Source organism: Eutrigla gurnardus, assembly GCF_963514095.1.
Source record: "Eutrigla gurnardus genome assembly, chromosome: 15".
NCBI lineage: Eukaryota > Metazoa > Chordata > Actinopteri > Perciformes > Triglidae > Eutrigla > Eutrigla gurnardus.
In genome coordinates, this window is record NC_139938.1 from 17301118 (window position 1) to 17325462 (window position 24345).

At 45.0% G+C, this 24345-nt stretch overlaps 1 protein-coding gene across 2 annotated transcripts in view; it reads left to right on the plus strand.

The window, feature by feature from the left end:
- Positions 1-22467, plus strand: part of jade2 (jade family PHD finger 2) — a 115086-nt gene extending 92619 nt beyond the window's left edge. Inside the window, exons 12-15 of one of the 2 annotated variants that reach the window (XR_014598441.1) lie at positions 2615-2746; positions 11987-12132; positions 13442-21316; positions 21361-22467. Coding sequence is in view for 1 of the 2 variants with exons in the window: in XM_084029362.1 (XP_083885488.1) it covers positions 2615-2746; positions 11987-12132; positions 13442-14179 (1016 nt within the window). In the remaining variant the exon portion in view is untranslated. Of the gene's footprint in view, positions 1-2614; positions 2747-11986; positions 12133-13441 lie in introns of both variants that reach the window. The other variant, XM_084029362.1, reaches the window with a different exon arrangement.
- The last annotated feature ends 1878 nt before the right edge of the window (positions 22468-24345 follow it).

Sequence of the window (24345 nt, forward strand, 5' to 3'; positions counted from 1 at the left end):
AACTTTGCATTCTGTCCAACAGCCAGCAGGGGGCGACTCCTCTGGCTGCAGAAAAGGAGTCTGATTGTATGCACTTTATTCTTCTTTAATACAGCACGATGTTCATTTCGTACTTTTTGGTCCCATTTGGAGTGAAATAGAGGATAACCATGCTTTAGGGGGCGGGACTACGTTGTGATTGACAGGTCGCCCCCACGCCGCTGTCTGTTCTCTCATCGTACAACTTAAAACCCATTTCACAGTGTTTTCATGGCCTGAAGGTAAATCTTTGTGACCTGAAATGATCTCATTCAGCAGAGGGTTGTAGTAGCTCCGCCCCCTTTTGTCACTTCTAGTTGCTAAAAGAAAACAACCGAACATGGCTGAAATACTTCATCGTCTTTTGGAGAGATTAAGATTCCATCTGACAGACAAACGTTCCCCCGGAGTGTGAGACGGATCACTTTGCAGCTGGCCGGACTTTTTCTCTTAACACCCACAACGTTGACATTTGTGGGTTTTTTTAAGTGAAACGTCTCGGCGAATGTTGGATGGACTGCTGTGACATTTGGTACACTGACGTTGAAAGTCCCCCCCCCCCCCCTCAGGATGAATTAGAACAACCGTGAAACCTTCTGACTTTTCCATCTAGCGCCATTATCGGGTCTTGATCTCAAAGTTTGTCCAATACTCTTGAGTTATGACTGAATTTCTGCAGAACCGATGACAGCAGCCGGGCTGTAGTTCATGTTTAGTGCTGCGTGGTCTCAACACATTTTCACTGAAGATCTTTTTAAGAAAAAAAAGAAGAAGAAGAGGCTGGTTTCAACCTCAGAACTTTACTGCACCCTGCTCCATTTCCTGTTCACCACAGTTCAGCAGCTTCACAGAAAGGAAGGAGACCTGCTTAGTATGCTGCATGTCAGCATCATTAAAAACACTGAATAGTACTTTTACACTAGTGTTTTGCAGTATGCATGGTAGCAATCTCATGTCCCCTCTTATTTTGAAAAGCCAGATAAGTTACATATAACGCTTGAAAACAAAAATGCACATATATGGATAAAATGAGCTTTTCTAAATGCTAGTGTAATGAAGCCTGCAGGTGGCAGCTGCTGTGCACACACACACACACACACACACACACACACACACACACACACACACACACACACACACACGTTGTATAGACATGATACACAGCAGCAGGAGAGTTAGTGAGCCATGCAGTCAGGACAGCAGAAGTCTGTTACAACATGGCGTCCCAACAATAAGGGCTTCATATTTCAGAGACGGTCGCTGTGTATGTGTATGTTTCCTTAACAGCTGCTTGTTTCTCTGTTAAACAGCATAGCTCATCAATTATCTGTTCTTTCAGTACAATTATGTGTCATATCATCTGGAAACTATGACTGGCCTTTTTTTAATCATAGTTTTTGACATTTTGACGGATTCATTGATAGGAAAATAATGTTAGTTTATCTGGAAAGTTGAGTTTGACTGTACATTTTTTTTAATCATCTTCCCCTCTCATCATGGCCCTGGCTTGACCCAATACAATATTTGCTTTATTAATTAAACATTAAATGATGTAGCATCAATCCTGTGGAATGTCTCTTAGAATTAAACCACGCTGTGAATTTAGTTTCGGGGACACGTATTTTGTCGTGGATTGTGTTTGAGGAGGTCTGAGTGTTTCACGGCTCCAAAACCACGAGGATTTCATCCAGGAGATTAACGTTTGTGTCCCGTGTCTTAACATGACCACGTACTTTTTATTTTCTGTAGCTTTGTAACAGCGGTCTAGCTCCTTATTAAAAAGGATCTCATTTAACGACCAGCATCTTTTACGCAGCGTCGATATGTAGAATGGTGTTTGTTGTGTTGCTCAGCTGGAGGGAGAGAGGACAGCTCGCAGCAGGGAGGCGCTCCGCAGGGCTCCTGTTAGGTACATTGGTGTCAGACCTGCACACACAGCTGATGTGTGTTATGTGTATATGTATCTGTATACATATGTTAGTATCTGACAGTGTTGTTGTTTTCAAAGAAAGTGTGGAAGGTGGACCAGACTGTTGGTCTTGAATCTGTCAGACTTTAACTAGAATTTAAAACAAGCATTAACATGCACCCCCTCCTTTAGGTTTTTATCTCGGGTAGAGCAGAAGGCTAAATGTCCCCCAACCTCATCGGCTGATGACTCCTTCCCTTCCCTGCAAACAGACTTAAAGTTGCATTTGTGTTTATCAAAAATGCAACACAATGAAGAAATATGTGGAAACTTCTTCCTCTTGTCTTAAATTCAAGTTTTTCTTGCACCTTTTCCAGTTTTATTTATTTCTCCCTCTTGCAAACTGTCTGTCTAATTACTGTGTACATGCAAATGTCAAACACATTTCTTCTCTCTTGCAAAACGAACATAAGGATTCAATCATGTCGTAGCAAATGTCACCAAATACTCAAGTTTAAACAATATGGATCTTCTTGTTTTTCCAACTTTAATATTCTGTATATTCTACCTTCTCACTCTAATTGAATCTGAAGACGGGGACGTTGCCCCGGCCTCAATGAAAAGTTTAAATTAAATAAGTATAATAATAATAAGTAACCTGAGCCCATCTTGTGTGTCTTCCTGCAGAGAAAAGCCAGAAGGCAGAAAAGAGGAAGCAGAATGGAGTGAAGGAGAAAGGGAAGGAGAGGAGGAAGAGTAGTCCTGAGAAGAAAAAGGAGAGATTGAAGCCGGACAACGGCTCCCTGCTAAAAGAGCTAGGTACACTGTGTGTGTGTGTGTGTGTGTGTGTGTGTGTGTGTGTGTGTGTTTAAATTGCCTGAACATGTGTGTGTTGTCCTGACAGAAGGTTGCAGCACATTCGTAACCTTGACGCATCAATAAAGGCAAATGAATAATAATAAATGTGATGTACAATCTCTTCATAAGGGATCCATACATCGTCTTCAGGCAATTATTGATGCATCAAGTGCTGCAGCAAAAAAAAACATGTTTTTATTTTGTTTTGGTCAGCTTCGTTTCCATGGCGACGGGCTGCATTACCTGCTCTTCTTTCTTTCTTGCCTCCATCGTCGGTGTTGGTGGATGGTAAAACCTGGAATAGGAGTTGATGCAGAGATGCAGCCAGATTGTATAAATCATGCAGACCTCCTCGCAGAGTTTAAGTCCTATGGTTGAGAGACGACCACGTGCGTAGTCTTACGTAGACCACCGAGCCGGGAGTCTCTCATGTCTGAATCAAGTTATTACCGATCAGTCAATCAATCACTTGACTTTTTGAAAAAGTACCTGGAATAAAGTCATCATCTGGTCCCTGAGTTACAAAAGAAAATCATTGCATGAAGTGTTTTTTTCTTGCTGGTGTTTAAAAGTGGAGACGACATTAAGCAGCAAAAAAGCTTCTGTTATCTTCTGATTTTCAGTAACACACAAAGCTTTTTGCTCACCACAAGCGCTGCTGTCTATCAGTTAATGAAAGACCAGCGGGACCCAGGAGGCAACCTCCAGGTCTAAAAATGAAGCCAATGCAGAAGTGCCATAAACTTGCCAAAAGAAGTCCAGAGGAGAAAATGCTTCTCGTGTTTTCAGTTAAAGAGAATGTCCTGTTTATCGTTTGGTACCTTGCACCACCGTCTCATGTGACTTCTGGTGAGAGATGGTGAACAAACAGCAGTCCACAATCAAAGTGACTGTTACCCACGTCTCATGTGCAGTCGATGATCTTTTACCCACGTCGCCTGTAAATCCAGCTCTTTCTTTCTATTCAGCTCGCCGAGTCAGTGACAGGCCTCGTCCTTGCGTCCATTTTTGTAAACAAAGCTTCTTCTATGCGCTGTAACGGCGTCTCAGGTCCCTGAATAATGATCCGGACTCCAGCCCGGGTGAAGATTTTCCAAAACTTTAAGTATAGAGAGGGAAACTTTTTGGGGTTGTTTATGGGTCACTAACGAGCCGACGTGTCGGGCAACAGCAGCATAAATCCATCCATGAACGGCGGACGTGGCTAAAATAAGCTTGCTGAAAGGAGTTTTTATGTCCAGTTACTCTTCCACTGTCGAGGAGCTATTATCCAATGCAACACCTCCATAATGCAGACCTTGTTGCCAGTGTGTGTGTTTGGTCAAAACACAGACCAAGAAGAAGACGTTAACAACCATCTCCGAGACCTTTACGTGGGAAACGGAGGAGAAGTTGTTAATGAGAGGTTTGAAAACAAACCTCGGTAGTAAAGGTGGTAATACTGGGAGAGAGAAGCTCTGTCGGTGTTCATCTGGGTCATTAATGAGCCGCCTGTCACTGCCGATGCTCGTCATGAGTGCGACGAGGATGGATGATAATGATCGCGAAGCTCTGGAGGAAATGGAAATGATTTGATCCAAATTATTTGTTTGGACCGTTTTGCGATTTTTTTTCTGCATTTAGCTGACATCGTGTCTTGGAAGTGAGCGAGGAGACGAAGGCTCGGTGATGGATGCACACCGGTGACTGAATCTGTTGCAGATTAACATTTCAATACGCAGACATAAAAGTCATAACTCATAAACGTCAGGACGATCCTCTAAAACAGTGATTCCAGTGAGTTTGTTTTGTTTCCCACACGGCAGGAGTGATCCAGGATCACGTTAGCGACGGTGGAAGAGCGTTGACGGATGTGTTAAATCAGGGCTGCAGACGGCAAAGCCACATCTCCTCCTCATTTAAATCTAGATCGTTCCCTCCGTCCGTGTCCATCTCTTTGCCTCTACATCTGCATTCACTGAGGCGGGCTTTGGAAGTTCCCGTAAAGACATATTTCCTGACATCCTGAAAACATCCTCTGTTTATTCCTGCTTCACGGGATGGCAGCGCCGTGACAGCTGGATGAGAGCCGGGCGGTGTAGCGCGCCGTCACGATCAAACACGGGGTTTCCTCACACTTTCAGGTTGGAGACGTCGGGCTGGCGCTTTTATTTTGGAAAGGTTCCCCGCCAAAATTAAATAACCATTCAAAGCCATTTAGGGCGGCTGTGGCTCAGAAGGAGAGCGGGTCGTCCTCCAATCAGAAGATTGGCGGTTCGAATCCCGGCTCCTCCAGTCTATATATATATATATATATATATATATATATATATATATATATATATATATTATATATATTTTTTGCATTGAAAGTATTGAATTATTAGTTTGAATGGGGTTTTCTCCTTTTAAATAGCATCTGAAAAATACCTTTTTGTATAAATAGCGAAAATTATCATATTTTTTCTGACAATAATTAAGATTAATGAAACTTTAAACATTAAATAAATGGTGTGTGACAAATAAAGTAGAATATAGAATATAGTTACACGAGTCTATAGGGTTGTCTATTACGACTTCTGGGAAGACATTTGGTTAATTTTGTGAATCAAAGAGCAGGCTAATAAGTATTGTCATGTTTAAATTCTGAAACGATGCATCATCTGATCGGCTCATCGATCAAACTTTTTGGAATGAATATCGGCTGATATCGATCAATTCGGAGCACCCTTCACTATGATATGATCAAAATGCAGCAGTTACCCTCTGCAAAGCCAACGGACAGTAAAATATAGAAAATATTCAAATATCAGCACCTCTAAATGAGTAGTTATGCGAATTAGACGTCATTTTTGCGTTTCCTTTCATAAAGATCAGCCGGTTAGCTGAACTAAAATGAAGTATTTCTGATGAAAGTATCAAGTTTAAGATGAAAACAAATCATGCAAACGAGAGAGGGAAAGTAAACACGTGTTTGTGTGGGCGAATAAAGTGGAAAACAAAGTCCTGCGTATCTTCAGGCTTCCTCTAAAAACAAGCTGTGAATAGCTCCGATATGTAGGACATCAGGTGGGTGGGTTTGTAGTCTTGCATAATCCTTGTTTATATGTATCCACATCTAATAAGTTATAAATACGTTCCTGCAGTGACGGTCTGCCCGGGGGGCGATCGCTGTACACGATTAACATCCCAGAGAATGAAAATGAGTCCTGATGACTAACTGTGCTGCTTATTGTTTGTCCATCTACATGACGGATGACGTTCATTGTGATCTACTCCATAATGGATCCTTCCTCTCTCGTTGTCCGAAGAGAAGTCGGAGGTCAAATCCCACAGCTGACAAAACACAACAACGCGTCAATAAATAAGTGATGGAAAGCATTAAAATACATAAACAGGACATTAGCAGCAGGAGAGCGAGGCGTCAGGAGCTCCGTGTGATCTTAAGAAAACCAACATGACAGAATGTTGCTCAAAGCTACAAAAAAAAAAAAACTCAACAAAGACTTCACGCTGTCTTCAAAGGATGAAACCCGGAGCTGCTCCGGTGATAACAAAAGACCGAGGCTCCGACTTTGTGCAGGTTTTTAGCCTTTTTGGTAGGAATTATACGAGCTTCACCTCGCCTCTATTGTTAACATTTCTGTAGCATAAAATCCATCCATACATACGCAGAGAGTGTGTGTGTGTGTGTGAGTGTGTGTGTGTGTGTGTGTGTGTGTGTGTGTGTGTGTGTGAGTGTGTGTCGGCTGCAGGATTTAGGTTTTGCTTTGTGTCTTATGTGGAAGGTTTTTTGTCTGTTTGAATCTCCTACAGGGAAGGGGAATAAAGACGATTCCACTTTGAATAACATTTTGAGTTTATTTTTGTAATATTCACATTCAGAAAAAAAAAATTTCGACCCAGCGATAGAGCTTAGATCAGGCCCAGAAAATCAACCCCGACCCTACCCGAGCCCAAGCCCGACCCTACCCGAGCCCACGCCCGACCCTACCCGAGCCCAAGCCCGACCCTACCCGAGCACAAGCCCGACCCTACCCGAGCCCAAGCCCGACCCTAACCGAGCCCAGCCCGAGCCCAACCCCGAGCCCAGCCCAACCCTACACGAGCCCAGCCCGACCCTACCCGAGCCCAGCCCGACCCTACCCGAGCCCGACCCTACCCGAGCCCAAGCCCGACCCTACCCGAGCCCGACCCTACACGAGCCCAGCCCGACCCTACCCGAGCCCGACCCTACCCGAGCCCAAGCCCGACCCTACCCGAGCCCACGCCCGACCCTACCCGAGCCCAAGCCCGACCCTAACCGAGCCCAGCCCGACCCTACCCGAGCCCAACCCCGAGCCCAGCCCAACCCTACACGAGCCCAGCCCGACCCTACCCGAGCCCGACCCAACATATTAACTGTAATTAACTTTATTTTGTTTTGTGACGGCGTCCTGAGCCGAAAACAAAGTCGCTCCCCCTCTCTTGTGTACCCATCCTCTGCCCGCACTGTTAGCTGCTAGCTGCTGGCTCAACCATCGCCGTGTTGAGAGCTGTTTGGAGACAATCATAGATTTGCTTTTAAGCTGGCTGATCTCGATGAAGGTCGCTGTAAAGTGTGGTGTCACTATCAAATCATTTGGAAGCAGTTACATCATGAAATAAAGGTTGTTTATTGAAGAATGTCACTGGTTAAATGTATTTTATAGAAACAATCTACGTCCCAGTAAACGGTGATTTGGTGATGTGAAGATGTTTGGGTTAAAACTGGGTTCCATTTACTTAAACAGTGAAGTTTCAAGGATGTATCGGTTAGGTATCTGTTGTTTTAATGGCGTTGGTTTTATTCATATACAGGTCTGCAGGAATTAAACCAGGAAGTGAGTTTGTCTGAAGTCTTGAATGTTTTTTTGGTTTGGCGCTTGGAAAAAAAGCTATGTGGTTTTGTTCTACGATCTAAAATATGTCACTATATCCATCTAACTTCTTAAGCTGTAACGTGTCTTTAAGAAGGTGTTTGCTAAACGTCGTTTGTCATTGGAATGATGTTGAAACTGCGGCTTGTATTTAAATCGCCGTTAATCGAATTGAGCCCAGTTTTAACCTTGATATCTCATGACCTGCTGCTCATTACTCCCTTTTTACTGCTCCGGGATCTGTCTTTAAAACCGTCCGGCAGCTCGTGTTCCTTCCCGTAATTGTTCTGGCGGTGAAATAATGCAGTCGCCGACGGTAACGATGGTTGGAGACGGTCGTTGTGGCGGCTTTAATGGAGAGTTCTTAAACAACGTGATGGAATAGGATTGGAGGCTGGAAAAGTCATTTTATGAGAGTACCAGTGGTCAAGTATGAACAAGTAGTTATAATATATTAATGTCAGACTTTAAATATCTTATTACCACCGTGAATGCATTCCTATCTTCCAGTGCATTTAACCAGAGCCGAGCTCCACCGGGCCAAACCCACTATTCTCCTGTCAAAGTGAATATGATCAATAAACGGGGAGAGAGACGATAACGCAGGACAGGGGAGTAGTTTGGCACTTCCTCGCTCGCTTCCTGCCCTGATGTTATCCGCCTCTCCCTTCTCTATTTATCTTTCACCATTACTATTTCTCCTCGCTCTGTTTATCTCTCCGTCTTTCTGCCTCTCTTTTATCCGTCTCGCTCTTCCCGTCTGACTGATGAGGGATAAGCACTGCAACTTGATGTCGGATTGGATGCTGTGAGATCATCCTTCACATTGTGTTACCATGACAAACAAGCCCCTTCTGTGTGTGCGGTTTATGGTCTCTGTCACTTATCCGCATGTATAGATATATATATTTATATATATATATATATATATATATATCTCACTGTGTGTGTCAGACCATCTGTTCCCTGTCAGGTCTGGTCCAGGCTCCCAGGGCTTTGTCTTCCTCTTTAGCGTTCTTGGATGAAGAAGACATGCATTCAGCGGTCCTCATATCCCTGCCGTTTATTAATATTTGACATAGTTGTTTTGAAATGCTTTCCGGAGATCCATAAGTTGTTTGTTTCGTCAGATCTGAGCGTTGCTACGTTTATATTTAGTGGACAACTTCCACAAAGAATGAACTTTCGGTGGTGAATAGTTCCTAGAAAACAACCCGGCTGAGATTCCGATTTTTTTCAATAATCCGACCTGCAGATTCCGATTTCCTTTCCAGAACTATAATTGACAGCGAAGCTCCAGATGAACTAATGGTATTTTTGGCAAGGAGTCTCACCGTGTTATATCTCGCCCGTCCCCATCTCTCTGTTACTCACCTCTACTCTGTTTCAGTTTCTCTGTCTCCGTCTTCCTGGTGAAGTTTCCAGGCGGACGGTTGGCATCCGAGAACAATCCTCAGACTGTAGTCGGACCGAGCAACACTCTCTCTGACGTCTCCCCCCCGCCGTCCGGGGGCTTTTTGTAGAACGAGTGTGCGCTGGCAACGAGGTCGTCTGCTTTTCCCAAACTGTTCCTGTCACACAAACGAAGCCTTGAACGAGGGCTTCGGTCCAGATACGCCATCCTGTCTGAGTTCATAACATCTGTGGATAGCAAGACAAACGTCGACCGGTTTACTGCAGAGGTGTGAAGCCCAAAATAAACCATTTTGTTGTGATGTAATTGCAGTAAACGGATAAAAAAGGATGCCGAAGTAACGACATAATGACGGTGATTTGTAAAAAGTCTGAAGTCACGGTGTGTCGGGTCTGTCTGCACGACGATAAGCAATTATCTTTTAAATCGCTTGTTTTGTGAATGGAGTTCGTCCATGCTAAAGCCGCTCACTGAGAATACAGTCATCCAGGCATAAATACAGCAGCCACCTTGTTGTTTGTGTGCATATGGAAAAATAAATAATAATCAGGACGTACAGCATGTCTGAGGACGACAGAGAGCCATGTTTTAGGTTTCTCTCTCTCTGCCATCCTCCATCATCCCCCTTCCGTCTTCACTGGCTGCTTTTCTTCCCTCCGTCACCTATTCCCTCCCTCAGAGATCTCACGACTCCTGCAGAGACATGCTGCGTCATGGAAACGACCGGATCTGTGTGTGTGTGTGTGTGTGTGTGTGTGTGTGTGTGTGTGTGTGTGTGTGTGTGTGTGTGTGTGTGTGTGTGTGTGTGTGTGTGTGTGTGTGTGTGGAGTATAGCTGGTGTTAAAGCCACCCTAACAGCACCTCCTGCTGTCCTGCTGGCAGATCATTATAGACTCTGAAGATTTGCAGGGAGGCTGCAAAGCCAGAGAAAAGAAAGGAGAAAAATCGTATTTTTTTTCTATATAATGTTCTCGTGTCAACGCTGATATTTATATCTGTCTTACATATGTCTTCCGGGTTGTGAATTTGTTTCCCAGAGTGGATGCGATGGACTCGTTAATGGTTAAATGAAATGTAATTATTACATTCAGCGAAGATCGTTTAGATTTTGATTCACATACAGTTTTTCGAAAGAACAATTCCTTTGCACACAGGTCTGTTTCTGATTGGTCTAAGATTGGAAATAGCTTTCGATTGTTCTTTGATATTGAGCCTCTGGACCGGACTGGTGTATTTACTGCACCCTCCAAGCTGGCGACAGGGTTAGGGGCCTGGGCCGTGGAGGGTTGGGGGCCTGGGTCTTGGAGGTTAGGGGCCTGGGTCCTGGAGGTTGGGGGCCTGGGTCCTGGAGTGTTAGGTTTAGGGGCCTGGAGGGCTAGGGGCCTGGGCCGTGGAGGGTTGGGGGCCTGGGTCCTGGAGGGTTGGGGGCCTGGGTCCTGGAGTGTTAGGTTTAGGGGGCCTGGAGGGTTGGGGGCCTGGGTCTTGGAGGGTTGGGGGCCTGGGTCCTGGAGGTTGGGGGCCTGGGTCCTGGAGGTTAGTGGCCTGGGTCCTGGAGGGTTGGGGGCCTGGGTCTTGGAGGGTTAGGGGCCTGGTTCCTGGAGGTTAGGGGCCTGGGCCGTGGAGGGTTGGGGGCCTGGGTCCTGGAGGTTGGGGGCCTGGGTCTTGGAGGTTAGGGGCCTGGGCCAGACGTTCTGGTTTCGTTAATCACTTTATCATATCGCTCATTGCGAGTGCATTAATGACTCAGAATGCCGTTGCCACAGGTTGCTGATGTTTTTAATTCGCCAGAATAAGCAACACCAGAAAATCGACTCAACTCTAGTATAAGTTTGTTTTTACTCCTAAAAATAAGAAATGCTGTTTTTAGAGTTTGTGTGTGGAGCTCTCGATCTGTAAATTCTCTTTATAATAAACTACAAACACAGATCGGGGTTCACGTCTTATGTGCGTCGAACAGCTGGAACATTCGTTTTCAGATTCGGGTCCAAAATGTATAAAGTCTTCGTTCAATCTGCTCTCTGTTTTTTCATTAGTGGCTCTGTTAGAGAATGTAAAACCAAACATGTGGAAGAGAAGACGTCCTTAATCCTTATCCTTAAGCCTCACGGCCTCCTCTGCATTGTGTGTATGGTTGAGTTTGTGTGGAGACAAAAAAAATGCCACAGACAGCTTTGGCAGCACTTTCACAGCCCACAATGATAGAAAAGGAGCCATGAAAATCTCCTAATTACACACACACACACACACACACACACACATTACAGTGAAGGAGACAGGAAACAGGATTTCTGCTGTAAAATGGGTTTATATCTTCATTATTGATGAAGCGACAGAAACAGCATGTTTGGATTTGGAGCTTATCGCCGCGTACTGTAAATGTCACGAGTTTATTTTTTTATTTCCTGCAGTTAAACTCTCTGTTCCCTTTAAGGATTGTGATGAGGCAAACAAAATAAATAAATAAGAGACGTGCTACGCGAGAGATTAACAGCAATTTTGAGATTTTGGTGTGATTAACATAAAAACAATGTAACTCTGTCAGTGTGTTCAGATTGTTATTTTGCTTCATGGAACAAACTGGAAGAAGCTGTGATTTCCTCCTTTATTGAGAGAGCGTATTGCATGCAACAAATGTCCCCAAGGCTGGAATCGAACCTGTGACATGCGGTTCAGCTCAGGCTGTTCTTGCTCTCTGAGAATTCTGCCACGGAGACTTGGGAGGTTTTGTCTGCCAACAAACTTGGAACTATTTAGTTTTAATTCCGTGTTTTGACTGTTGGAGAAGTCGTTCACATTCACAGTGTTAACAAACTCTCTGTTTCACTGCCAGCTACGTTACAAGAAATCTGAGGCCACTTTGCACAATTTGAAATCTTCTCTCCCCTCTTCCTTCTCTTCCACTTCTCTCAGGTTTGTCCAAGTCCTTCCCGTTGGACAACTCCTTGTTTGACAGCTGGCTCGCCCAGTCCGTTCAGATCACCGCCGACGACATGCTGAGCCAGTGGGCTCTGGGCGCCCAGCACCGGGACAAGAGCGGCAGCCTGCTCTCCGACCAGGTAGGATTTTCACTTTTTACAGTACTGCCAACATAAAAAGCAAGCCGAACATTGTTCCAGTAACAACAACGAGCATCAGACCAGATAAAGAAGCAGGATTATTACATTAGACCAGAGGTCTGCAACGTTTCCAGACCCCTAAGGCTGAAAGTGACTTTAACATATTCTATACTATTGTATTCCTTCTTAAACCGGATCAATAATAATGTGGCCTGCAGCCTATAGTGCTATAACATCTATAATAGTGCTTTTTAATGATGCATGCATACAATGCTGACCCATTAAAATAATAATTGTTGAAAGATTAATTTTTTGGGGACCCGATGCAGTAACTCTGCGGATCCCCTAGGGGTCCCGGACCCCAGGCTCTCGACATGCACACATGGCAAAGTTCCGCTGAAATGAGCTTCTGGTGGATTAAAGTAGTGAGGAAACTGTCCTGCATGCAGGCAGCATTGAGACGGACATCCACCGTTCTTTTGGAGCTCCAACATCGACTTAAAGCGTTTGACAGATGGAGCCAAAATGGGAATATGCTGAAAGGTTATTATTGAATTTTTGTCCAGGGACGCCAAAAAATAAAACTGCCTACTCCAGCTTAAAGTTTCCCAAGCTGACAAATCATCCACACAGAGAGGCGTTCAAGGGAAACTTCCACCTTTTCAGACCTTCCACTTGCAAAGTGGACGATTTGGACGATGCAAAACACGTCACCTGGAGCATCTTCAACACGTGGAACCTCATTCACTGACCTCGTATTTAGCATGACGTTTGACTCTGGAGTGTTGCTCACTGTGGGGGGATGGGCTCGGCGACGGCCCGCGGTCAGAGCGGAGCTTGCACTGTGGCTGACCTGCTGTTCTCCTCAGGAATGTGCTCCGTGTTTGTGTATTGATTGGCAGGAGGCTCCGGCCACAACGCATGATAGACCTCCATTGTTTGGGGGGATTTTTGTCCATAAACCATAATGGGATGTTAATATGAAAATTCTTAAGAAGACAGAGCTGCAAAAATAAACAGGGGGCGTGAAGTAATGACAAACAAAGTAACGATAAAAGTCCTTTCTTTAACGGAACAAAACAGTATAAAAGAGATTCAACTTCATGTCGTCAGCTTTGTCACTTGATTGCTTGCTCAAAAGTGTTTGAGCTGTGAAATGTGGGTAGGTGGTGGTGGGTGGGGAGTTATTGTTCCAAATATTACAGGCAGAGATGTGACTTTTCCACAGAAACCCAAGCAAATGAGCTGTTAAATCAACAAGCACCCTGATATGTCCTCTTTGTGTCTCCTGTCTCCTCCCTTCATCCAGCTCCTGCAAGGCGAGGAGAGCCTGCTGAACCTTATGATGGAGAACTCCATGCAGTCCACCTGGAAGACGCCTCAGCTGGGCCGCAAACCGCGAGGGGGCAACAAGCCCCGCCCTCGTGGACAATCCACTCCCCCGACCCCGCCCCAGACGCTCCTGTCTGCAGCGACCGCCTCCGCCTCCGGCAGCCCCTCCACCGCCAAGCAGCCGGCGGAGGAAAAGCCCGGCCACGTGGGCCGCAAAGTGGAGCGGTCCAGGGGCTCCGCGAAGGCCTTTCACCACCACTACCTTCATCACCACCAGACGAGGAGCTCCGACCTCCACAGGGACCCGCCGCCGCAGCCGCCCATCTCCAAAATGGACTCCTGTCACATCTCGGAGGACCGCGGCCGGTGGGACAGCGTCTACGTGGGCAACGACGTGGCGTCGGGGTTCGCCGCCAGCTCGTCGCCGCGCCCCGGGGTCACGTTCCCCGACGGGGGGTCGTTTCGCGGCAGGGGTCCGCGGCTCCGCCTGTCCCGCCAGGGCAAATCCAGAGGGAGGGGAGCCCTGGCGGGGCTGGAGTCCGCGGGCCTCTCCGGGAGGGCCACGTCCCTGCTGGACGCCGCCGAGACTGACGGGTACTTCTCCGACGGCGAGCAGAGCGATTCGGACACGCGCTCCGGCGGACGCAAACTCCGCTTGCAGCAGTTGCATTCTGGGAACGAGGACCTCCTGAGAAGGAGCGTGCTGGCTTCTTAAAAGACACAAAACGCAGTTATCCGAGCAGAGTCCCGCCGGCTAACAGTTCCTCCATCTGTGCCGAGATACGGTCCACAAAACATGGCTGGATGGCTTTTTTTTAACCAAATCCCGTCACATGGAAATCTTCAGCTCTCACCTGCTTCGTCTTGTTCGGGGGGGGATTTGAATGTAGCGGTTCTGCCTGTCGTTCAGTAAAGCTTCTCCTCGGACCGTAGTTTGTCATTCAACCAATAGGAAAACAGACACCAGTCTTGTATTTCAGATTTCCTTTTTTGTTTCTGGACCTTGAAGTACCCGTTTCTCGCCTCATGTCTGTGGGATCTGCCAGACTTGGGAACACTTTTGGGGCATTATTATTATAATTATTATTGTTGAAAGTGGTTTCAGGGTCTGCTTCGCTCTCGGTCTTCGGTCTTCGTGGTCTGAGATGCATCCAATGAGTCCTTGTTTTCTTGAATAATGTTCAGTGGAAAGACAATTTCACAGCAGAGCTGGTCTGAATATGTGCAGAGGGGGTCGACGTGGGGGGTGACATGTATTCAGCCTTGAAAAGCACAACTAGCTAGTCATAAGAGCTGTAACGTAAGCACTCGTGTGTGTAATAGAGGCTCATTCAGGGTCTGGGTTCGATCCTCGTACCCTGAACGGATCCAGACCCCGACCCTGGAGCTCAGGTTATCACACCGAGACACAAATACACAGACACACATTCTACGAGAAGCGAATCCCCTTTTTGCTCGCATCATAACCAATTGTTGAAATATTTTTGTCCCGGCTTTCTTACGGCCCCTAATTCTGAGTTCTTTGAATCTTTGGAGAAAAATCATCGTAGAAAACTCTGTGCCTTCCGTCGCTCGTCCCTGTTTCCCAACAACTCCACCATCAAAACCAAACAATCACCAAGTCGATCAATCAGTCGTTTGTCAATCGGATTCGCAACAATCAAACCAAAAGGAAACCCCCGTTGGGTTCGGGTTACCGAGCGTCGCCACGGCAACGGGGCTCCTTGTCACCTTAACAATTGTCTAGTGCCTGAAACGAGGATGTTGAATGCAGCGTTTGCCAATAATCAACTAAAGCATTGCCACACCGTACTATCAGTGCAAAGAGCTGCTTAACCCCCCCCCAACTAAATAGATCAGTGCGGTCCAGAGCCATCGATAATGATAAAACAGGGTTCGGCCAGTTTCCACTGTGAGCTCCATGTCGCTGCCTCTCCTCAAACGAGCAGCAATCACATCAAACTTCGTGGCCTTTTTAGATTGATGGTAAAAAAACAACATATTTTCTGTAGCCCGTGTAAAAGTATGCCAGTACACACAGATCTCCAGACGTTTATTTACATATCTCCATGTCTCCTTGAAGATAAGATAATCCTTTATTAGTCCGTTATTAGAGACATTTACAGGGTTACAGCATCAATGAGGATACAAATACAATAAAAAACACAGAAATAAAGCGTCCAGTATCTCTGGTTACTACCTGACTTACGTCATACTTTCTATACGTTACGGCGACAACATGGCTGCCACTGGAGACGGACTCGGCCGAGCTCTGGTTACCGACGGCGACCGCCGCACTTGTTCTCCCTTTTTAGATGAATGATTACGATGTAATAACCCGCTTCAGAGGCCTGCGTTTTTTTTTTTTTTTTTTTTTTTTTTCAGTTCTTGAATTGAGTTGTTTGTAAATTTGTTTTTAAGAAGTGAGTTGTATTTTGTCCATGGTATTCTCAGGGGTTTAAAAAAACGTATATAAAAAAAAAAGAATAAAAGGTTTAAAAATGTATCGAAAAGCGACGTAAGACAGAAATACATATATATATATACAGTATGTGTGTGTGTATATATATACAAATATATATACACATATTTTATATGATATATAGGGATGTGCGTACGTCTAGAAACTTCCTTATTTGGCAAGCTTCACTGTTTTAATTCCTACACGACTACTACTGAGCATGTTCCTTCTCTCAGTACGACCTTCAGCCCGGGTTCAACAGTCCCAACCGATACTTACTCTTCATGTCACCGTGTTTCCAGATGACTGGCTCGGCTAACAGCAGCTCTGTGGTCAACTCCAAGAAGGGACTTCTTTTTTTTTTTTTTGTCGTTGCTCTCGGCTCTCTTGCAGCTGAAGAACCTCTGAAGCTTCACCAAGCCTGATGAACGGACACTTACATGGAGGTGCAAGTCCAATCTACTTCCTGTGTTTTTTTTTTGTTTTCTGTATGGACGGCTTCTCACCCGTCTCTTCTGAAGTGACCACGCCAAAGAACTAGATCTGTGTATCATGGTATTTACAACTTCTCCACGATGAAGAATGTCAGATATGGATGTCAGGCAGCTCGGTCACCAGTTAACCCCAACCTGGACTCTACCACGTCTACGTTCACGGGGGGGGGTTCACATAGGAAACGCCTGTCCATGGTTGTTAGACGCTCACATTTATGATTAACCCCCTTCAGAAAAAGCCAAATGCTGCTGAACTGAACACACAACATACAGCTCTCTCTCTCTCTCCCTCTCTCTCTCTCTCTCTCTCTCACACACACACTAGAGCTGGTATAACAGGGTTAATACAAGATGATACTAGTTTTTTATGAAGCGCCCCCTATCAGCAGGAGAGTATTATCGCAGGTGACAGCACAGCATCTCTGTCTCCGTTTGTCCTTCAGATGTCGCCGTCCTCGAACGATTCAGTTAGTCCTCCACAATTTGTCCCTTCGGACGCCATAGACGGGAAAATCACCCTGTTGTTGGATTTGTTAAACAGCATAGATACCGTTACTACCCCCCCACCCCATGACAACAACACACGGCAACAATTACCCATAAAACAAAGTGTTTTAAACGAGAGGACGTGGCGATCATCAAAAAGAAAAACCCTCCGGCGGAGTCGGTTGTTAGCGTTCACGGGTCGCTGAGACAGAAACATGTAATCTTTGGTTTCAATATTCAATGTTCAAGAGTAGCCGGACTTTGTAGACAGTGTTTTTTAGACAAGGCCTCACATGTACGGCCTTGACATGTAGTAGCAAAAAAAAAAAAACGCCAAGGCTGCACAGCGCTGGCAGGAAGAAGGAAAACATTTTTTTTTTTGCTGAAGTTGTTTAGGTGAGTTAGATCAACACTGTCAGGCAAATTGCATTTTTTTTCCCCCCTCAATTCTGTGCAGCCTTGGCAAACACAACGTGGTTATTATTCTATATTCAGTGTGGCTTCAATGCCATCTCCTTCCGCTTCATAGATACTGTAGACTGGAGTCTTTTGCAGGTCCTCCTTCTTCTCTTTTTTTATTTTCAAATCAATATCCACTAGAATACAACTTCAGAGCATCGCTGTGGGGTACGCTGGCGTGGGTGTTGGCTAACAGCCCGAAATGTGCACCTGATGATCGTCTGACTCCTGTCAGGTCTGATTTGATTTCTTTTATGTTCTGGGTTTAATCTGTGATATCAGTGAAGAGTGAAGCATCAGTGTCGGTATCAGGTTGAGATGATGGATGAATACAGTGTTTTTCTACCTGTGTGAGGGCTTAAATCTATCCGCGGCCCGCCTGCAGGAGTCGGCATGATCGCTCCTCGGCGGTAAACGAGCTGGTGGGCATCGTGTGCGTAATGGCAGGTCAGGAAACACGCCTACGCGCGGCGATGCACTCCACCTAGCCTTCTGCTGAAAAGCTGGTTAAAGGGCCAACGCTGGTTTTTGGAAGCTCGCCTATAAATTCACCTTAACGTGCCGACACTGGAAAGACATCACTGCACCGGCAAACAGTTTCCTCAGAACTTCCCGCCCGGGCAAAGATCTGTTATATCTCTTATTTTGAATTTGAAATCTAAATGTGGCATCTGCCGACTGGAACATTTTAATTTACACCACTATGAAAGAACAAAACGGATCGTTTGCCCTGAGGTGGTTCTGAGGATTCAGGAGGTCACGAGGATGCCTCTCTTCCTCTGTGGTTGCCGTTTCGTCCAATAAGAAACAGGCTGGTTTGAGGTCAGTAAAGCCAGGATTCCAGAAAATTGACTCTTTCATTATAATTTGATGCATTCTGGTCTTTCCATTAAATGGATCAAACTTTGACGAGACACTGTTGAAACATTTGGAAATGCTGGACTGACCCAACGGCCGCTTAGTGCTTCCTGTTTCTGATCCAGTGGTCTCATCCTTGCTTTATTGTCCTACGCCAGCAGTACAAAGGAAAGCCACCCACCCGCCTGCCTACCACTGGGGTTTTTACATATTTACAATAATGTATAATACTGTTCAACTACTACTACTACTACTACTACTACTAGAAACATTTTCATTTTCCGTGTTTTGACAAAAACGTTTGGAAGCTGTTTTTTTTTTTTTTTCTTTTGTAACGCTTTAGCTGGCCGCCGTGGCTTGTATGGAATTAGAAAGCTGACTCATTATCTGCTTACTCTGTTTTACTGGCACTTTGCTCTCTCTCTATCTCTCTCTATCTCTCTCTCTCTTCTCCGTTAACAGCAAAGTTATGGCTTCAAGGTCTCAACATCCACAACCCGACACACTGCACAGATCGGAGGTTTCAGTCGTTCGGTCGGAGCCGCTGCAGAGGCACAAACCGGCTTTAATCGTCACGTCGAGCTTAAATCGGTGGAGTCAAAGATCCGCGGTGATTCGGAGTCAGATCGGCCTTTTTAACGTTAACTGGCACATTGAGATCGATGCGGGCGAGTGCAGTCAGATCAGCCAACCACTTATTCTGGGAGGAGATGCTACGTCTGGGCAACGGCTAGTTATGACGAAGATAACCCCAAATGTTTTTATTGATCGGTCTAACAGCAGAAAAGTAATCTGCAACTGTTTTGATGATCCAATCATTTTTGGATCGTTTTTTTTTTTTTTTTTTTTTTACAAAAACGATCAATCGATAATGAAGTTATCATATATTCATATTTCAAACATTCCTCCGTTCACGTGTCTCAGTAGTGAGGATTTGAAGTGAATGTCGTTTATTGGTTGTTTGGACAGAATGAGCACTTTAATGGAGATTCAAAAGGCGGTGCAGCTTTTTTTCTGTAATCAAACGCTTTGTTTCATCCGACCAGCAACCGAAACCCAAAGATGATCACTATAGGATGATAGAAAACAGAAAATCATCTATTTATCCCATTCTTGCTTTGGTAGACAACTGTAACCCACGAATCAAACATCAAAACTGATTATTGTTTCACATGACTCATTGCGTTCCTGAGGAGTTGGACGTGTCGGCGCTCGGCTTTGCCAAAAACACACCAAGCCCAGTTTATCAAGAGCAGATTTCTATTTCACTTTTTTAACTCAAAATCCAACGTTTTTTTTTTTTTTTTATATGGCTAGTGCTTATATCAGCCAGTACCAACCAATTAGAATCAACGACAGCCATCCATCAATCAAGCTGCATGTTTAATTGAACTCGTGCTAATACTCGCTCGTTAGTTGCGTCTACTAAATCGGTGGATAAATTCAGTCCAGCATCACTTAGCTTCGTCTTTGGCTCCACCCACTAAGCTTCAGCTCCATCAGTGAGATAACAGCGACTCCAGGAATGGTTTTTTTTTTGGGGGGGGGGGGGGGGGTTCCAAACTAAAGCTCCCATCTGCACAAACTGCGCACCTTACTCTGTCTCTGCCATCCAACATCTTGCTCACTTTTCCTCCTCCCACCACCAGCATCCCCGTTAAACAGAAACACCGGTACGCCGCCCTTAACTCCTCCTCCTCTCCTCCTCCTCCTCTCCAGCCCGGTGATCAGCCTCTCCGGCCGGCACGTGGCTCGTTATGAAACGCTTTTGAAGCATAGGACAAAAAAAAAAGTCAAACAAGAAAAGGAAAAAAAAAAGGATGTCTGTGGCTTTAAGGACAAATAATGACAGGCACGTGTTGTGGAAGTGTGAGGAGGGGAAACGTTGCACTCTGCTCGGCCGGGGAGACGGAGAGGGAGGGAGGGTTTACTGAACCGGAGCCAGGGAAGCAGAGAAACAGTACAACTTGTTCTTTCCCCTTCGTTCTGGTTGCAGCCTGTCCACACAGACAAGTTAACAAGCAGCTAATATAAACAGCACCGGGCCCTTCCCTTTTCTCCTCGCCCTCCTCCTCCTCCTTTCTCTCTCTCTCTGCCCAGTCTGGGTCTCTCCATCCGAGTATTTCCTTTTTCGCAAACTGCAACAATCGAATCAGGGGAAAGCAGAACCGGAAACCGGGGAAATTTCCCAGTAAATTGGCACCGCCAGCCCCCGTGAAAAACAACTCAGTATTTGACTTTCACTGTAAATCCCCCTCTGTGGTTAAGCTGATGCTGTTCTGACAAAAAAAACGGTGGTCGATGTTACCCGACGATAACAATCGGTTGGTTAAGAAGACCAATAACAATCTTTAAATGTAATCCTGACATGAGCTGCAGGGATGAATCATGTTTATAGGACATCATATATATATATATATATATATATATATATATATATATAAATGTGTATAGGATCATACCTGCATGGAAACATCGATGCAGGTTCCCCTCTCAACATCTGATTTATCCAGCCGGCCCTCTCCATCTGGTTTAACCATCGGGCTTCTGGGAGGTTCAGACTTTGCTCACACATATATCACTGCAGACATATCGGAGGTGTAAAAGCAACCAAGACACACTGATTTCAGTGCAAAGGAGACAATTGACTTCCAGGTGTAAATGTAATCTGGATGAATCCCGTCTAGACGTGATCTGGATTTAAGATGCCGTTTTGTTTAAGGTGGGGGGGGGGGGGGGGGGGGCTGTAAAGTGTTTCTGCCTCTGCTCTTATTTCACCGCCGCGTCCGTCTCTGCTTTATTTATTACTCCCCATTCCCCCTTTTATCTCACTGTTCCTCTTCACTGCGGCTGTAATCTGGTTTCTTTTCTTTCTTTCTTTCACACACACACACACACACACACACACACACACACACCAACAAAACAGATTTATTTTTTTTCATGGAAGCAAATATTTATTTGCCTCCACTGCCAGATTCAGTTGATACACGCTGGAAAGGAAAATGTGTTTTGATTGCATAATTTGGTGAGAGTGCAGTCCCGCTGACAGGTGTGTGTGTGTGTGTGTGTGTGTGTGTGTGTGTGTGTGTGTGTGTGTGTGTGTGTGTGTGTGTGTGTGTGTGTGTGTGTGGTGAGAATGATACCAAACATGGTTAAAACTGTCCAGCAGGTCAGGTGACTGATCCTCCAGTCTCCCTTTGTTGTCCTCACCTCCTCCTTCTGTCTTCATCCTCCTCCTCATCTTCCTCATCTGAAGGGAACTGGAACACTCCCTCCCTCCCTCTCTCTCTCTCTCTCTGTCTCTCTCTCTCCATTCACACTGCGTTGGCTTGTTTTGAAAGTATTTCCAGCTCGTATTCATAAAGGTCTCTGCCTGCACTAAAAAGCCAGAACAAAATCTCTTAAAATCTGAGAGATTTTAACATTTCGCCCTCCGTGATCAGACAGCCGCGTGACCGTTTTCTAATCGGCTTTTTACTTCGGACACCTGAAGTCGGACTAAAACCTCGAAGGTGTCTGAATAAGTCTGTTTCTGTAAAACTCGATGACGACGTTGCGTAATCACACGAGGTCAGAAAGCTTCCTGTTGCTTTGGCATTTTCTCTCTCCCTCTCAGCTCCTCATGTCTCTCTCCACTTTCCCACTTCTTTTCTGCGTCCTCTCATTAATACACAACAACAACAACAGAAATCTCGCTCCCTTTTTCATTCATTCGCAACTTTTCTCGCTCAGGTTTTGAAACGCGTCATGAAACGAGGTTCGGTCCTCCGTCCTCAAATCTTCACATTTACATTCGTATTTCAATCAAACATGAGGTCAATTGATTTAAGCCGCTTCTTGAATGCTTCTTAAATATGATTGGGTATCATTCGGCGTCATGAGATTGTTATTGGTCGTTATTTAGGCACCGATCAGAATCATCCAATCACAGCAGAGCTGGGTCACAGGCCTCTCCTCCGGCTCCTCCTCCTCCCGTCTTATTTGTCCTTAAAAAGGTGTTCAGATCTCTACTGTGACGTCCGGTTCCTCCTCCACTCTGCATCGGTTCTTCAATACAATAATATGAATGTTGCAGGAGTTTATCCTTCTGTATTCTTTGTTTCAAAGAATGTTGTGCCATTTGTTAATAGCAAAGAGAACTATTGAACATATATGAAAAAGAAGAGCTATTTTAAATTATTTTTGGCTTTTTTTGCTATATTTATTTTCTTGTATTAGAATCTTCTTTGTAGGAGGGAAAAATCAAAAAATGTATTTTTCATTAGTGCGAAAAACCTATTTTCTTCCTTTTTGTACAATTTCGATGTTTTAAGCGAGACTTTGAAAAGCAATATGATGATGATGATGACGATGTTTCCTGTGACTGTATCTGCATGCTGTTTGTGTTGCCTTAATGATGGCTGCATCCCACTATGATCCCCCCCCCCCCCCCCCCCCCCCCACACACACACAGCCCACCCCTCCCTAGCCCCGCCCCCAACCCTGGCCCCGCCCCCTCCACTCCCACCCAGTCCCATCTGATCCGGTCCAGTCCAGTGCAGTCAATAAAGCAGTGCTTTCTGTGTACACCGACCTCTCTGCCTCTCTGTTCCAAACACACAAAAACACACAAACGGAGGTTTTCTAACTGATTTACAGAGAAACAATATTCACTTTCATTTCACTAGATGCTCTTTTATTTCAAAATGTTATACCATCAGAAAAATGTTTTACTAGTTTACAATAAGTCAAACTTTTAACAGTTTTTACCAAATTTAAAAAATGCATTTTTCATGTTGAAGTAATTTGACTCCAAACGTGAACCTCATTGTGAGGCTGGAGGGTTCAGCCTCTGGGAAGCATGAATGTACAATGAAGTAGTTGGTTGATCATCAAAGTCAACAGAAAAACCCAAACTTTCTATTTTGTGTAGCAGAGGAAGAAAACCAGTAAATATTCTCATTGGACAGCTGGAACCAGTAGAGTTATAAAACAAATATACAACAAGAACCAAAAAGTAAATCAACATAAAACGACAACAAATATGACAATAATTTGTGAATCATATATTACAGTTCAAAGGTCGCAAATCCTGCTGCAGGAGAACACAATGTGAACACAATCGAGATCACAAGAGTGGAAATAAAATAAAAATAAAATGACATCTTCATTTTTAATTTTCTATTTCAGCTCCATTGAAGTCACTTAGATTTTGTATTTTTTTGTGACATTCTATGTTAAAACTAAACTACTTTATGCTGTTTTTCATGATCAGGAAGACGTTTAAACTCCATGTTCTCTAATCGTGACAGAATAACTTCCCAGAAAAGAGTCCATGTGAAAGCCTTGAGAGCATGATGCAAAAGAGTCTCCTGTCTGATGAAACCAAATCCTAAACATTTTCAGCTGATGCAAACTGGAGCTTATCACCAGCCGACACCATCCGGACCTCGAAGCGTGATGGAGCAGCTTCAGACTGGAGGAGGAGGAGGAGGGACGACCAGGAGGATCCAAACAAAGGCAAAACCTGAAGGAGAGTGAGTTTCTTCCAGCGCCAAAGGGCCGAGAGTGGAGGCCAACACATTTCTGCTCCCGACAGGACTCAAACATGCTGCCAGACGAATGTTGGAACGGCTTCACAACGAGAATGTGAAAGTCCTTCAGCCCTCCTCCGAGCCAAGATTTGAATCCCGGAGAAAATCCGTGGAATGACTGGGAAGATGGAGCCATGTCGGCGTAATCCCAACGTGTCAAGCTGATGCAGATGTTGACAAAGCATCATCTCACGCTTGAATGATTCAAAACTGTGTTTTTTATCAACAAACTCGCCATTGTTATTATCAAAGCTCTCATCAGTGTTGTTTTCAACATCAAAACAGGGCTAAAAGGCACCAAACAGCAGGGAAACGGTGAACGTAGCGGAGCATTTAGCAGCTAACAACTGGCTGTGTTCAGAACAACAACATAATTTGTCCTCTTAAATCATTCTTATATAGTTTGCCTCCTCTCTGCTCGTAGAGGATGACCAACACCCAGAAGTTTTTATGAACTGGACTACGTCCAGAGGATCGGTTTAACAGTGGAACAGTCTGTCCGCCTGTAAAAAAAATGCATTTCAGGGATAAACGACGCTGACAGCCA